The sequence below is a fragment of the Capricornis sumatraensis genome, chromosome 1, assembly GCF_032405125.1.
Source record: "Capricornis sumatraensis isolate serow.1 chromosome 1, serow.2, whole genome shotgun sequence".
Lineage (NCBI taxonomy): Eukaryota > Metazoa > Chordata > Mammalia > Artiodactyla > Bovidae > Capricornis > Capricornis sumatraensis.
The window spans coordinates 145,006,035-145,022,556 of NC_091069.1; the positions used below are offsets into that span (position 1 = coordinate 145,006,035).

At 33.7% G+C, this 16,522-nt stretch overlaps 1 protein-coding gene across 1 annotated transcript in view; it reads left to right on the top strand.

Moving 5' to 3' along the window:
* The window catches only part of ARL13B (ARF like GTPase 13B), a 77,085-nt gene that overhangs the window by 56,144 nt on the left and 4,419 nt on the right, over positions 1 to 16,522 (top strand). Inside the window, exons 4-9 of the mRNA XM_068976626.1 lie at positions 565 to 670; positions 1,297 to 1,499; positions 4,226 to 4,340; positions 7,506 to 7,728; positions 10,408 to 10,524; positions 11,492 to 11,560. Coding sequence (XP_068832727.1) covers positions 565 to 670; positions 1,297 to 1,499; positions 4,226 to 4,340; positions 7,506 to 7,728; positions 10,408 to 10,524; positions 11,492 to 11,560 — 833 coding nt within the window. The remainder of the gene's footprint in view (positions 1 to 564; positions 671 to 1,296; positions 1,500 to 4,225; positions 4,341 to 7,505; positions 7,729 to 10,407; positions 10,525 to 11,491; positions 11,561 to 16,522) is intronic.

The following is a 16,522-nucleotide window of genomic DNA, read 5'->3' on the forward strand; positions in this document are numbered from 1 at the left end:
AGTGCTGTGCTAAATAAATAAGATAAAAGTGACCTCATTTCTCCAGTAAATTGCACTTTTATGTGAACACATCCACACCCTGGAAATACAGGTTAGCTCAAATAATACAAGCTTTGAATGAATATTTAGGTATGTGAAACATGATGCAGTTTGTATTTTAAAGAAGAAAAAAGACTTGGGATAAGGGCCTTTGCATCACGATGCAGCGTATTTTAAGAAGATAAGGCTCTAAGGTGAAAGGTGTAACTGATCGCTGAGTGCTGTGGAAACTAGTCCACTTCTTTTTCTGTTTGTACTTTGTTGTTGGCCTGTTGACCTGTAGCTTGTTTTCTTGACATTTCTGTTTACTTGATTTCCCTTTTGTAGGCCAAATCTTAAAAAAAATGTTTACGAACTTAATAAAGGAAAAATGATGGAATAAAAGATAGTACATTGCTCTGTAAAACCAGCATGTTCTGTAATCAGCAGGGTTAAAACTTTGGAGTAGGAACTTGGTGAGAATGTTTTTAAGCAGCTGTCTGATTGTATATTTGCTGTAAATCCACTTCACTTATGTCTTTCTAGGTTGGCAAATAAACAGGATAAGGAAGGGGCTCTAGGAGAAGCTGATGTGATTGAGTGTCTTTCTCTGGAAAAGCTGGTCAATGAGCACAAGTGCTTGTGTCAGATAGTAAGTTTTGAGGCTTCTTTTGCCCTATAAATTATATTCAGTATAACTTAGTTTTTGTAAAGGTGATAAGCAATTAGAGGGTAGGCAGCTAACAAAATAATTTATTAGTGTTTCTTTTTTAAATATTTTACCCAGGAAATACATGATCTCACTGTTCATTTGAAATTACTTAATACAGTGATATTTGTTTTCTTTTTAGTTGTTACTGACTTCTTTAAAATATCTTCCATCATTTCAAAGTCTTTAGATTTGATTTTGTTTAAACATTGCTGACAAATATGTAAGCTATACAAACATGTTATTCTATAAATATTGTAAAATGGTGGAAGTATAATTAGACAATTTATACTTAGGAAAATTTATAATGAACTGCCAACTGCTTGAGTCATAATCACTCTTGAAGCTTACAGGTATAATCCATAAAATATTTCAGCTCATATGTACATACTAATGTAGTACAAATGCAAAGATGTATTTTATAAGTGAAAGAAGCAGGTGCTTTATGTCATTATTTAACGAGTTAATTGATTTTGGTTCTCTAGTACTTATACTAATGGTTTATGAATAAATATTTATAGAGAACTTCTAGTTTTAATCTTTAAGTCAAATTAACTTCTATTTTTAAGGAACCTTGTTCAGCAGTCTTGGGATATGGAAAGAAAATTGACAAGTCCATTAAAAAGGGCCTTTATTGGCTGCTACATATCATTGCAAGAGACTTTGATGCCTTAAATGAACGCATCCAAAAAGACACAACAGAACAACGTGCTCTTGAGGAGCAAGAGAAGCGAGAAAGGGCTGAACGCGTACGGAAATTACGAGAAGAAAGGTGAGTAGATTAATTATATAGCACAGTGTGTATGAAAAGCCAGAAACACCTCACTTTTATGAATAGTTTTTTAGTTTGCCTATTCAGGTTTTTCTTGGTAAATTTTTTTTATTTCTGTAGACTTAGTAGGTTTGGTTGATACAGTTCTAATTTTCCTAATGGTGGTATAGTAGTTATATTTATTGCTGAGGTATTTATCTCTCACCGTTTTACAATTTTTATTTCTTAATTTCTTATGACAACCTTTAGTGCAGTGGTTCTCAATCCACAGGGTGGTTTTGCTCCTCAGAAGACATTTGGCAATGTCTAGGAACATTTTTGCTTGTCATGGCTGGGAGGTGGCGTGCAATTGGCATCTAGAGGGTGGAGGCCAGGGATGCTGCTAAACATTCTGTGATGCACAGGACAATCTCCCATAGGAAAGGATGTGTTATAGACTGAGATACTCCTCATATCTTACCTTCTAGTAAAAATAGAAGGTAAGCTGTTAGTGGATGAACCAGCTGAAGCAAAATCTGATCTTCAACACTAGTTTTTGTCTGAAAGGAGAATGAATTGCACTATCTCAGGTTTTAAAAACATGTTTTTAAAACTATTTTTTAAATGTGTTACCTAAATGGAAATTTTAAAAATGTTTAGCAAACTCTAAATTAAAAAAAGTTTACATAAATTCTACCACAGAATCAGTTACAATAATATTTATGCTGGAGTAAAATAATACTCAGATTTGACTACATGCATGTATGCTAAGTTGCTTCAGTTGTGTCCAACTATGTGCGATCCCATGGCCCATAGCCTGTCAGGCTCCTCTGTCTATGGGATTCTCCAGGTAAGAATACTGGAGTGGGTTGCCATGCCCTTTTCCAGGGGATCTTCCTGACAGAGAGATCGAATTGGCTTCTCAGATTTGATTAGATGTTGAATTTAGTTCGTAATCCCAAGATTTTCTTTCTTCATTTGATTGTTACATGTCAGGGGAGGGAAGAAACAAAAAGATTTCCAAGTGAGCCCTTGTGGCATCCAAAGTTGTCTTCCATCTACCTAAGTAATATTGGCCTCTGTGTGCTTTAACAGTTGCAGCCTGGTAGGCAAGAACCCACTAACTGTCCTTGGTGATGCCTTTGTGAGGTGCTCCTTCACACTGTCAAGGAAATCCTCTGATTACTGGTATCTTTCATTTAATTCAGAGTCAGGACTTATCTCTTGGAGAGATAACTTTTCTATCCTTAAGTGCTCAATAACATGAGTAGATCAGTGACATAGGTCTCTCTTGAACCAACAAGAGGTTTTAGTTCCTGTGAGAATCTTTGATTTTCTATTCTAGTGTATATTTTCATTATATAAAGCTAAGTACACCCAACCATTTATGTAAATATACCTTCTATGTATTTATGAAAACAAAATATATGGCCATAGTTTTCTAAAAGTTTCGTTGCTTTTCCTCCACTTAGAAAACAAGCAAAAAGAAAAAAAAGATTGAATAAAAGAAATTTAGATTTTTTTTTTTTTGGTTTTACCTTTACCTTTTTCCGTAATGATATTCCAGATCATGTTATGGCTGGCTTTTCTGGTACCCCTCTCCCCTTTCCTCCTTTCTCTTAGCCATGCCACTTGTGGTCTGAATCCTCTCCTGTTTAACAGAATCCATAATTAAATTTAGATGAGAGTGTTAAAAAAGAACTTTTGATTGTTAAATACAATTTAATAGGTTTTTAGATTTTTATAGGTTTAGCTAATTTTGAAAAAAAAGTAAAGCAGCTGTTATTGGTATCTGAAAATAGTATGTTAAAACCAGATACCTGAAATTACTTACTAATAAATGAATAACATTAATAATGAATAAGTGTGCTGTAAGTATGTTTATATACAGAGAGCTTTCACATGCATTAATTTACCTGGAATAGCTCTATGAAATAGGTATTTTGTCCACATTTATGGACTCAAGTATGCAGATAAATGACCAAGGTCACAGAATTAGTAAATTGCAGATCACTAAATCTTGGCTTTCTAGGTTTAGGATGAGAGAATATATCTTCCCATCATAGAACTTAATTAATAAATGCCATAGTAATAAACATTGACATTGTTCTACTATACTTACAGTCTAGTTGCAGACCTAAAATAGTCATGTTTCTGTCTATAGCTGCTTCTTTTAATCATATATTACCTTTAGCTCTGGGGCAACATTAATTTTAAGTCACAGGTAATAAAATTCTCTGTAGTAACTAATATAGAAATATTTACTTTGATTTGAGTGACAAAGGGCAACTTATTTTTATAGCCTTTTCTACTTATCCAAAGCAATAATTGTTATCTGGTTCATCTATGATATATAACTGTACACAGCTCTTAAGAGGTTTAACAGTAGAACATATCTAGTTACCATTAGAGAAGAGGATAGCATTGGTTTGGGAGGGTAATTAATAAATTGATAAATATAAATCTTTATTACATAGAAAAATAATCTGTACTGCAGACATTAAGAAGTCAGTCATAGAGAATGTCATTTTTGTCAGCATTTCTTTCTTTTAAAATTCAAACGATCAGTCTTTACATGGAGATAGAGGCCTGTTACCTGCATAAGGATATCTGAAAACCAGTAATTCAAAGCCATATCCGTATGTTTAAATACTGAATTTAATAGCCATAAACCTATTGCAAGTGTTCTTAAACATGGTTTATCATTTTCTAATAAGGAATTCCAAATTCTTTCCTTCAAAATATAGAGAACAAAGAGAGCAAGAACGGGCTGAACTCCATGGAACCAGTGGTATGGCTGAGTTGGACCCAGAACCAGTTATTGTTAATCCTTTCCAGCCAATAGCATCTGTAATCATTGAGGTATGGATAGTGGTGAATTAATTTTTATACGTTATAAAGTTGGAAGTTCAGAAAGGAGGTGAGGAGTAGGGAAAGGAGGCAGGGAGATAGAAGTATTTTACCAGGGTTAATTATTTGTAAAAGAAGTTAAAAGGGGGAGACAGGTTAAAGGTTTGCTGCTTTTTCTTCCTCTTCAGTCTGCCCTTCTGATCTAGTATAAAAAGGAAGGATGGCTGCAGAATTCACTGAGAACGAAAACGAAGATAGGATGTACAACTATCTTATTGTTCTGATAAATATATTTTGTCACATATCCTATGATAGTCGTGTTTACTCTTATTTACATTGTCTTTATCCCTGTATATTGCTATTACTGTCTTTTTATAGTAATATTTAGATGTTTATGAAACATTAGAGTATGTAAATGACTTTCTAGCTATTTTCCCAGGATACCTAATGTTTGAAACTATGATATGTTCTTTTATATCTGAATATCACTTATTTTAATTTTAAATGTCAGAAGTTTAAAATTAATTTGTAGATCTTAATCATAAATTAAGGGTGAGAGAGAGTATGTGTGTGTGTGTATGTGTGTGTGTTTCTATATCTGTCTGTCTGTGTATCTGTGTCTTTGTTTTCATTTTCTACTGATGTTCAGAGTTTGCATTGGTCCTGCTTTAATCACTCCCAGCAGCTATGCTTCCTCAGTGGCAGAGCTTCCTGAGCCACCTCTCCATTCACTCAGAGCTTAATGTGGCAGGTGGCTCGCATGCCCCACCTGTATGTTCTCCATCCCTCTTCCCCTATCACTGCCTCCTTCCACACAGGTATTCATCTGGAAAGGTGGATGATATTTCTTCCTTGGGGCTGCTGCTGAGGAGGGAGGCAGCTCCACAGGTAAGAAGATGATTGTATAGTTTTTGGTTGCTTTATTTGCAAAATAGTTGCCAATATGAGACATTTAGTTTTAAGTTACTTAAGAAATGAAATAAATGGAAATAAATTATCCTTTTTATCAAGCAAGTTTTCTTCCCCCCAAAACTTCTCCTTTAAAATGTTACCTGACATTTTTTTCCTTTGATTTTTATCATAGATAATGAAAATGGTGAGATGTTGGTTCCAGAATACACAATGAAACAATAGTAACAGAGTTATATATAAACATTTAGTATAAGAGCAAGGTAGCATTTCAAATCTGGGAGAAAAAAAGATATTGAAACAACTGAAGAGTCATTTGGAAAAAAAGCAAACTTATTGAACACTGTATACTAAATTAAGTTTTAAAAGATTTAAACATAGAAAAAAGAAGCCTTAAAAACACTTGGGTATAATACAGTTAGACATTTGTAAACTTGGAGGAGGAGAAACTTTCAAAGCAGGACAATGAGGCCACAAATCACAGAGTGAAAAATCATAAAATGGGAAAAATAAAGTAGATCTTATTATATTCAGTTTTTAAAGAGATTTTCTACAAAGTTAAGGACAAAAAACCAAACCAAACTAATGGTAATGAAAAATATTTGAGAAACATGGGACCAAAAAAAAAGAAAAAAAAGAATCCTTCAAAAATTACTGGGTAAATAATTAGTATATGATAGAAAAAAGGTCACTGGGTTATAATGGGTAGTTCCTTATAGAAAAAATTTAAATGGCAATGAGGATATTTTATAACTTATCTTCAGTAGTAATAAAAATAATAAATCAACACTGAGGTAAGAAAGTATTTATTAGTTTGGTGGAGATATAAAAGATTGATAATGATTAAAACCTGGAGGGGAAAATGGCAACCCACTCCAGTATTCCTGCCTGAAAAATCCCATGGACAGAGGAGCCTGGCAGGCTGTAGTCCGAAGAGTCGGACACAGCTGAATAACTGAGCACGATGATTAAAAAAGCACTGAAAAAGATGTGGGGTGGGCGGCTTCCCTGGCAGTCCAGTGGTTAAGACTGCACACTTCCAGTATAGGGGATGCAGGTTCGATCCTTGTTGAGGAAGTAAGATCCTATTTGGTGCACTGTGCAATCAAAACAAGGGAAGATGTGGGAAAATGTCACTCTTTCAATCCTTTTCCAGTGGTGTAATTTGACATTAGTCACACTTTAAAATGTGCTTTACCCATTGATCCAGCAGCATGACTGTTAGGAATTTATTCTGGAGAACTAATTCAATAATTGTATTTCTTGTAATAATGAAAACTTGAAAATCACGTCTTCGTCCATTGAGAGGGAGTTGGTAAAATAAGTTATGATAGAATTATTCAAAACAGTAGTGTAATTGATGAAAGTAGTAGTAGCTTACATATACATTATAATATAGGGAATCCCTGGCGGCTCAGTGGTGAAGAATCTGCCTGCAATGCAGTAGATCACCTGCAATGCAGTACATGTTGGTTCCATCCCTGGGTCAGGAAGATTCCCTGGAGAAGGAAATGGCAACCCACCACAGTATTCTTGCCTGAGAAATCCCATGGACAGTGGGGCCTGGTGGGCTACAGTCCATGGGGTCGCAAGAATCAGATGTGACTAAACCGTAGCATACGACTAAACCGTAGCATAATATAATACTTTCATAGCTAACACTACTATGTATATGCCATGCAATATTGTAAGCGCTTCATAAATTGATTGGCAGAGAAAGAAGTATGTATTCTTAAATCTTTGACTCTTTTCTGTTTAAAAATATACATGTGCTTGTGCTTAGTTGCTCAGTCGTCTCCGACTCTGTGACCCCATGAACTACAGCCCTCCAGGCTGCTCGATCCATGGGATTTTCCTGGCAAGAACACTGGAGTGGGTTGCCATTTCCTTCTCCAAAAATATACATAAATATGTATATAGAGAGACACAGTCACATTTGTGTATGTTTGTGGATGTGTATGTTTGTGGACGTGTATGTCGTTATGTGTGGGATAGGCAAAGAAAAGCACCTCTCAGTGATTTGTACATCAAATAGTGATCATCTCTAGACTGTGGAATTACTAGTAATATAAGTGTTCTTTCTTTATACTATCTCTGTTTTCTCAGTGTTTGGCAATTAGCATGTTTTAATGATACATTCAAATAATTTTTAATGGAAATATCACAGTGCCCTGAAGTTACATAATGCTCATGAATTATTTGATTTCTCCCTTAAGCTATCTTAGATATGACCATTATATTAAGAATGATACATTTCATTTTTGTCAGAATGAAAAAAAACTTGAAAGAGAGAAAAAGAGGCAAAATACAGAAGACAGTGATGGCTGCCCCCTGAAACATAAAATGGAGCATGAGCAAATAGAGACGCAGAGCCAGATCAGTGACAGCAGCCAAAAAAACAGTGAGTTCGGAGTAGTAGAAAATTATAAGGAAGCATTAACACAGCAGTTGGAAAATGAAGATGAGACAGACTGGAGATCATCAGAATCAGGTCATAAATCTAGTTATTAAAAATATATAAAGTATTTATTTTTATTGTCATTGTGTTTATTTTTAAGTTTTATGTATTATATGTGACAAATAACATTATATAAAACTTAAAAATATTCTTTCATCATGGTTATTTTCACAAAGAAATGTATCATAAGATTTTTCATCTCCAAATGCAATGTTTATTATGTTTTTTTTCATGAATTTTAGTTCATTAGTTTGCTAATTTATGTTTTTATTCATGATGTCTTAAAACCTAGCCCTTTGTAACTGAAAAGAATTTCAGCTGAAAATTCCACTTTCAATAATTAGGAATATTGCATAGCCCCAGAAATCCTTAGAGTATATTTACAACGTTTAAAATTTTTGGAGGGTTTGTTTTGTTTTTCTTAATCTTCATAAAGTTATAGTCAGCAACATTTTCATTATTTACTTGTGATTTTTAGGGGATGCAGACATAATTGAACATTTTGAAAGCTTTATGGCAGAAACCAGCACAATATTGTAAAGCAATTATCCATCAATTAAATAAATTAAAACAATATAATTTAAAAGCTATTTTATTACCAAATACCCATTTTCCTCTTATTTTAATATTATATGAAATCTTTAATTTATAGTTACTTTTCTTTTTTTAAACTAGTTATGTGATTTAATAGGAAATTTATGTCTTTTGGTGTCTTTGTTTGTCTTTGGACTCATACAACCTGAGGTAGCATCCAGACTTTCTCATCTACTAGATGTATGTTATGTTATGTGGTGTTCTTCAGTCCTTGTTTTTCTCCTCTCAAAAATGGAGTTTTCATCTTTTTTTTTTTTTTTTTTGCATCAGGCTTTTAGGTTTCCTTATAATAAAAGTAACTCTACAATGTTCCTAGCACAGGGCCTGATACATGAGAGATACCCAGTAACCATTGCTTCCTTGCCATTCTTAGTTGGTGATACAATAACTAGGTATATGATGTATTTATAAGGATGGTATATAAGAATTTTTGTATAGTATTAAAGAATTTAATATGGGGTCTGTCTGCCCTGGTGGCTCAGAGGTAAAGCGTCTGCCTGCAATGCCGGGGACCTGGGTTTGATCCCTGGGTGCGGAAGATCCCCTGGAGAAAGAAATGGCAACCCACTCCAGTATTCTTGCCTGGAGAATCCCACGGACCGAGGAACTTGGTGGGCTACAGTCCACGGGGTCGCAAAGAGTCGGACACAACTGAGTGACTTCACTTTCACTTTCAAAGAGTTTATGAAAACAAGATCTCAGTCCCTGAGATGCAGAGTACCTAACATGGATGTTTTGCTATATAAAAATACATAGATTTGAAAGTTATACTTTTTGTAATTTGGGAAGTTAGGGTATCCACATTTGTACCTGTATCACTCTGTTAACAGAATAAAACAAAATATAGACTTAAAGTGGTCTCTAAATATATTGGAAGAACTCTTTCTAATAACATTAATACATTGTTAAAGAACAAAATGTTTTGGTAGATGATTTGAAAATATTATTTAACACAAAATTGTTACTTCACATAGCAGTCCTGGGGTATATTTTCCCCATTATGTAGAGTAGGACACCAGGGACTTGGAAAGGTTGAGTAATTTGAGATCGCACATCTCATCTGTGGCTGTGCTGGTATACACTTCCCTCAGCTTTTGATCCTCTGTTGCATAGCCTGTGCTCCTCCATGACCCTGACTTACTGCCCATGCTAAAGTGCCATGTGATTCTGGAAGCTCTCTCTCCTTTCTCCCAGCTGTAAAGCTTATAGCTTTAATTGTAAAAGGATGTCTCTGTTTATGTTCTCAAGTGACTCTAATTTATTTAGAAAAATAATGAGTTTCTAAAGATACTTGTATTTCTTACTGCTTTATAGGTTTCATAGATGTTAGCTGTTTCTTGTGTAACATAATTTCCATTTTAGAAACTGTATTATATGTATAAATTTAGTGATTTGGGATTATCAATTAAAATATTTCAGTGGCTCTGCTGTTTGATTATTTAACTACTATACTATCCTGGTTTATGTTGTTAAAGTTTACATGTTAACAACATAGATTAACTTAAAATGTCTATATATGCTTAAGCGAGAGTTTGTAAGTATTTTTAGAAAGATTAAGATTCAATTCTGTAAGATCTAATATGAGTTTTGGTTACATACATTTATATTGAACATCTTGGGCATTACTTTCGTAGATAATGTGCTTCAGTTTGATTAGGGTCTTTTTTCACATTTCAAAGGATTATTTTTGGGCTTAGAGCTGGAATCATTCTGTATATCCTACTGAGATAAACTGATACCTCTCTTCCCCCCCCAGGTCATCCCTAGCTTTGTAGAAGTCTCTGTAATTAGATATTTCCATTTATTTATTATGACACTTGAAATAAAAATGTTACCTTTGGAAATATGGATTTTTTTTTTGTATTCTGAATCACTTCTCATAGAACTTAAAATATAACTTTTTGCTACTTGCATCATATTTTTAATCATTGATTCAATAAGCACTTACAAATTTATTCTTAGAAAAGACAAGTTCACAGTTTCATTATTGGTAATTTTTAAGTTGAAGTTATATTTCTATGGTAATAATAATATCAGTATTCTAATTCTGTTCTTTTTTTTTATTATGGAAGTAACTTTTTCCAAAAGGCATAAAGTTTCATGTTTATATTCTTATAGATAACAGTAAAAAGAAAACTAAGAAACTAAGGATGAAAAGGAGCCACCGTGTAGAACCTGTTAATACAGATGATTCTGTTCCTAAGAGTCCAACACCACCCCCACCTCCTCCTCCTGGTGAGTAAATTGATATTGATACTGAATTTAGAAATACTGCCTTAAACAGTGAAGAAAAATAAAAAAAATTTTGCAGTTTTTATTCAGCATATTCATAATCTTATGAATTTGTGAGAAACGTAGAATTCTTTGTTCCGTCTTCTTAGTTCAGAATTTATCATCATGAATATTGATTTTTTTAATTCAGAAAAAAATGCTTTATGAAAGTAAAAAAATAGTAAAAATTAATAAGACATATTTACTTAAATACCTCCTATAATGGATTCAGGTCCTGTTTGGAATATCAGTACCCAGATTGCTAAAAGGAATGTAATTGTAATGAATGGATGGTTAGTATGACCTTTTAAAAAATTGGATCTCTCATCCTGAAAATTAACATTTGAAGCCAAGATGTTTGAATGTTTCCATTATATTTCCAACATACATCCTGACCTTCTAACTAATGTTATGGAGATTAAATGAAATGCTGTATATAAAACACTGGGGCATAGTAATTTTGAGAAATTTTTCATCACTAAGCATTGTACCTCACATATTCGGTAAATACCTTACAATGTATGTGTTTGTAGTTTCCTGTTAGTCTTGCTAGAAGGTGTAAGATGGTAACATTTTCCTTTGAGCCCCATTTTAGGACTCATTTCTGATATTCCATTTAATAAGTGTATATTTCTTTTAGCTTTTATTGGGATTTAGATTAGTAACCTAAGGTTATTTATGATGGTGGTGAGGATGCTTATATTTTTTACTAAAGGGAAACAAAAACTTAAAGCAAGTATTACCAACCTAAAAATTACATTTTAAAACAGAAACCATTTAAAATGGGTTTATGGTTATTTGGTACTATATCATTCAGTATGTATGAATTGACATTAAAGTTGTAAACATTGCTGTCAAGAGAGGGATCCTCTTAACAGACCTAAAGAAATATTGTTTAACAGTGTTTTTAAATGTCTTTCTTTTTCTTCAGTTGGCTGGGGAACCCCCAAAGTCACTAGACTTCCAAAACTTGAGCCTCTTGGTGAAACACGTCATAATGGTAATGCAAAAGGATCAGTTTTCAAATATTTATACACATCACATTTATTTTTCTTTACCTCATTACTTCAATAAACTTTTACTTTGGGGAGCCATCCTTTTTCATTAAACTTCACTTTCATTTTTTAAATTTTTTATTCTTAAGTGTCCTTTGCCTTAATATAATTTGATTTAACATTTATCTTAGAAAACAGAGGTAAAGACCATCATAGTTTGTGTTTCTCCATTATATATTAATGTAAATAGTTGTAAAAGAGAAAGATTTTAAGCAGCTTAAATATGAGACAGTACAATTATGGTGTTAAAAACTTCATTGTCCTATATATGCTCAGTATACTCAGTGATGCATACATGCTAAGTCACTTCAATCATGTCCAACTCTTCGTGACCCCGTGGACTGTAGCCTGTGAGGCTCCTCTGTCCATGGAATTCTCCAGGCAAGTATACTGGAGTGGACTTCCATTTCCTTCTCCAGGGGAATCTTCCCAACCCAGGGATTAAACCCACATCTCTTATGTCTCCTGCATTGGCAGGAGTGTTCTTTACCACTGGCGCCACCTGGGAGGCCCCAGTGATGATACTACCATGTAATTGTTCTTTCTCTGCTTCTAATGATATTCAGCTGCTGAAATTACAATAAAGAGTAATGCAGTTTGTAAGATCAGAAACCAAATCAGTAAACCAAAGAAAGTTCAGCTTAGTAAAAGTGAAGTCGCTCAGTCGTGTCTGACTCTTTGTGACCCCATGGACTGTAGCCTACCAGGCTCCTCCATCCAGTGGGATTTTCCAGGCAAGAATACTGGAGTGGGTTGCTATTTCCTTCTCCAGGAGATCTTCCTGACCCAGGGATTGAACCCACGTCTCCCGCATTGTAGGCAGATGCTTTACCATCTGAGCCATCAGGGAAATTCAGCTTACTAGAAAGAAAATTACTAAAGTCTTCATTGAATCAAGGAAACACTTTTTTGGATGAAATTAACATAAGGTATAGTACAGCCAGTATAGGGTATAAGAGCTCCACCTGGAAACTTGAAAAAGGACAGTGGGGAATATAGAACTGCCCTTTACAACAGGCAGAAGTTCTGATTTCTAACATGCAAAAGGATGATTTATACATATAGAATTGTAGCTCAATAAAATTCATCAAGAACATCTCATTTCCTTTTTGATAACCCTGTTTACCTAATCTCGAACTTGGTTTCCTAAGAAGATCCATTTACTAGAAAAGAAAAATTCAGAAGTTTAATCTTTTGAAAAACATTGTATGTAATTTGAGATTATATCAAACTATATAAAACATTTTATTCAAAAAGTATTTAAATGTAAATGTGCTGGTTGCTTTCTTTTTCTGAATACTGTATCAATAATGAAATATTTCTTCGTAATCATTCAGTTCAGTTCAGTTCAGTTCAGTCACTCAGTCATGTCTGACTCTTTGCTGTCTCATGGTCTGCAGCACGTCAGGCTTCGCCGTCCATCGCTAACTCGCGGAGCTTGCTCAAGCTCATGTCTATCAGGTTGGTGATGCTATCCAACCGTCTCGTCCTCTGTCGTCCCCTTCTCCTGCCTTCAGTCTTTCTCAGCATCAGGGTCTTTTCCAATGAGTCAGTTCTTCGCATGAGGTGGCCAAAGTATTGGATCTTCAACTTTAGCATCAGTCCTTCCAATGAATATTCAGAACTGATTTCTTTTAGGATTGACTGATTTGATTGCTTTGCAGTGAAAATTAAAAGATTTTTTAAAATTTCTAAAGATAGAAGGTTTGTCCTTCAACTTCAGAATAACAGGGAAGTCACATGTCTTTTTGGTGCTAACTTTACATCATTATGTTTTTGTTGACTGTAATAGATGAGTTCCTATTTATTTATATTTTGAAATTGTGTTAGAATATATTATCAGCTTAAATATTCACTATATTGTTAGAAACAATTAGGTAGTGCTAATGTATGTGTATATAAATATATATACATGCGTACATGTGTGAGAAGAGTTAATAAGCAGAAGAAATAAACTGTTCAAAGATGGAGAGGTGGGAAAACACATTGCTTAATTTGGAAAATAGTATGAAGTTACTTGTGACTAGAGGTTAGGTTCATGTAGGTGGAACAGGTAAGAAATAGGAAGTTTAAAAGTTATAGAGAGATATTGAAACTAGAATTTATGGCTTATAGCCAGATTGTTTAGGGCCTCACAAATATATTTAAGATGTCTAGACTCGCTATAATTTTATAAGAGACAATATACATTTTTACAAGTATAGTATTACAAGAAATAGTATTACAAGAGTTATTGTTTAGGAAAGTAATTTTTGTCACTATGTATGTATAGACTAGATTGGAAAAGGCAATGGCAACCCACTCCAGTACTCTAGCCTGGAAAATCCCATGGATGGAGGAGCCTGGTAGGCTGCAGTCCATGGGGTCGCAAAGAGTCGGACATGACCGAGTGACTTCACTTTTATTTTTCACTTTCATGTATTGGAGAAGGAAATGGCAACCCACTCCAGTGTTCTTGGCCTAGAGAATCCCAGGGACGGCGGAGCCTGGTGGGCTGCCATCTATGGGGTCACACAGAATCGGACATGACTGAAGTGACTTAGTAGCAGCAGCAGCAGCATAGACTAGATTGTGCCCACACTAAAGTTAGGATCCCAGTTAGAAGCTGTTGCAGTAGTCAGAGTGAGAAGTGAAGACTGGGAATGGGAATGGAGAATAAAAAATGTGTTGAGAGAATATTTAAACAATCATAAGTTCTATATGAAGAATGAATGTATGGGATGAAAGAATATAGGAACAGAATATTATTTGGTTGAAGGGGCTAGAAGGTTGGTGCTATCTCTAATACTGACAATACATGAGGAGAAAGGAAACTTGCTTTGGAGGTGTCTGTAGGCTTAACTATTTGGAAATGTCTATAAATCAGTGCAAATAAGATTCTGGAACTCTGGAGAAAGGGGACTCAGGTGGGTGGAAGGGTATGTAGGTAGTTTTTGTTTTGTTTTTCAGTTGTCATCACGGAATAGAAATGCTTTGTCCCTAATAGATGTTGTATATTTGTTTACTGAATGAATGCAGTTGAAGAAATGATAGTTTCCTGTTTCTGAGGGAAAGTATGTAGAATAAAGAGAAAAGAATGGTAGCATCTGGGGGAACATTAGTTAAAAGCAACTAAAAAAGAGGTTGAAAATGGGCTAATAAGAAGGTTGTTTTTAGTTGTTTTTGTTTTTCTTTGCTTTCCTATATTTTAAAATTAGAACTCCTAGAAAAGAATTATAATGAATTAGTTAAATTTAAGACCACTGTTATTCTAATATATCAGTTAATTTTAAGTAAATCAATAAATTTAACTTCTTAAAGCAGAAAATTAAGCATTCTAACTTTACAAGTTTTTAAATATCTTCATTATTTTTTTCTGTAAATTTTAAGTCAAAGTATACCTTGTGTAGCTAAAAAAAAGTATAATCAACTCTGTTTTCATTATGGAGAAGAAAGTAGGTATAGTAAATTTAAAATTTTAATTAAAAAGTTAAATTAATTTTTAGTATTTATTGTGAGATTCTTGTTTGAGATGCTGATAGTTGCCAATCTTATCATTGCATCCTCTTCTCTTTCCTAACTGTATTAATATATATTTATTTGAATGTGGTTGATGGGAAGTAGACAACAGACATATAATGAGCAAAGGGAAATAATTAAGTTAACTGCATTTGGGTTTGGCACTTAAAATTTATTGAGATGAAAAATAATTTTTTATAGTTAAATTAGGAATTAAGGCAGATTCTTGTTTATTCTTTGATTATAGACATTGATTCCTTGATGGCAATTTAGTTTTACTTTTCTTTTTTTTTTCCTTTTTAAAAATTAATTTATTTTAATTGGAGGCTAATTACAATATTGTGATGGTTTTGCCATTCATTGACATGAATCAGCCACAGGTGTACATGTTTCCCCCCCGTCCTGAACCCCCTCCCACACGCCTCCGAGCTGCCATATGACCCAGCAATCCCACTGCTGGGCATATTCACCTAGGAAACAAGTCTTGAAAGAGACACGTGTACCCTAATATTCATTTTAACACTGTTTACAATAGCTAGGACATATGTCGATCGGCAGACAAATGGATAAGAAATTTGTGGTACATATACACAATGGAATATTACTTAGCTACAGAAAAGAATACATTTGAGTCAGTTCTAATAAGGTGGATGAAACTGGGGCCTATTATACAGAGTGAAGTAAGTCAGAAAGAAAAATACCAATACAGAATATTAATGCACATATATGGAATTTAGAAAGATGATAATGACAACCCTATATACAGTTTTACTTTTCTAATTGCTTTATTTTCTCTAAACCTCACTCTGGGTAATACATAAGACATACATTCAGAGAATAGGCTTAAAAACTGAATCTATATTCACTTTGTAAATACTCTTAATCCATACTTCATAAATGTTATACATTATGAGAAATAAACCTTGTTAGCCAAAAGTGCCAAGTATAAAACTAAAGAATATTTTCAAATATTAAAATATGAATGAAGATTATATTTTGTATGTTAAGTTTGAAGCCCTTTATTAAAATGGGTATCAATTAATTTGGTCATATCAGTTGGTCAGTATGGTCAACTTATATCCCCTACGGTTAAGGCAATAAGAAACCTGTTTTGTATAGAATGATATAATATTCTGGCAATGAAATAATACAGAATCAACTGCAATTGATACTTCTTGTCATGTGTATGTGATCTGGGTACTTTTCAATTCTAGAAGTAAAACATAATAGAAACTATTCATTCTGGTTTAATCATGAGTTCTGTGATATGTTAAAATTCTCATTAATTTTGAAAGCAAGAAATTAGAAAAGGCATACTTTAAATTTATCAAAATAATTGTATCTTATAATTTTATTAATAGCAGTACTAATAACTGCATACTATGTCCCTGGCATATTGCTAAGCACTT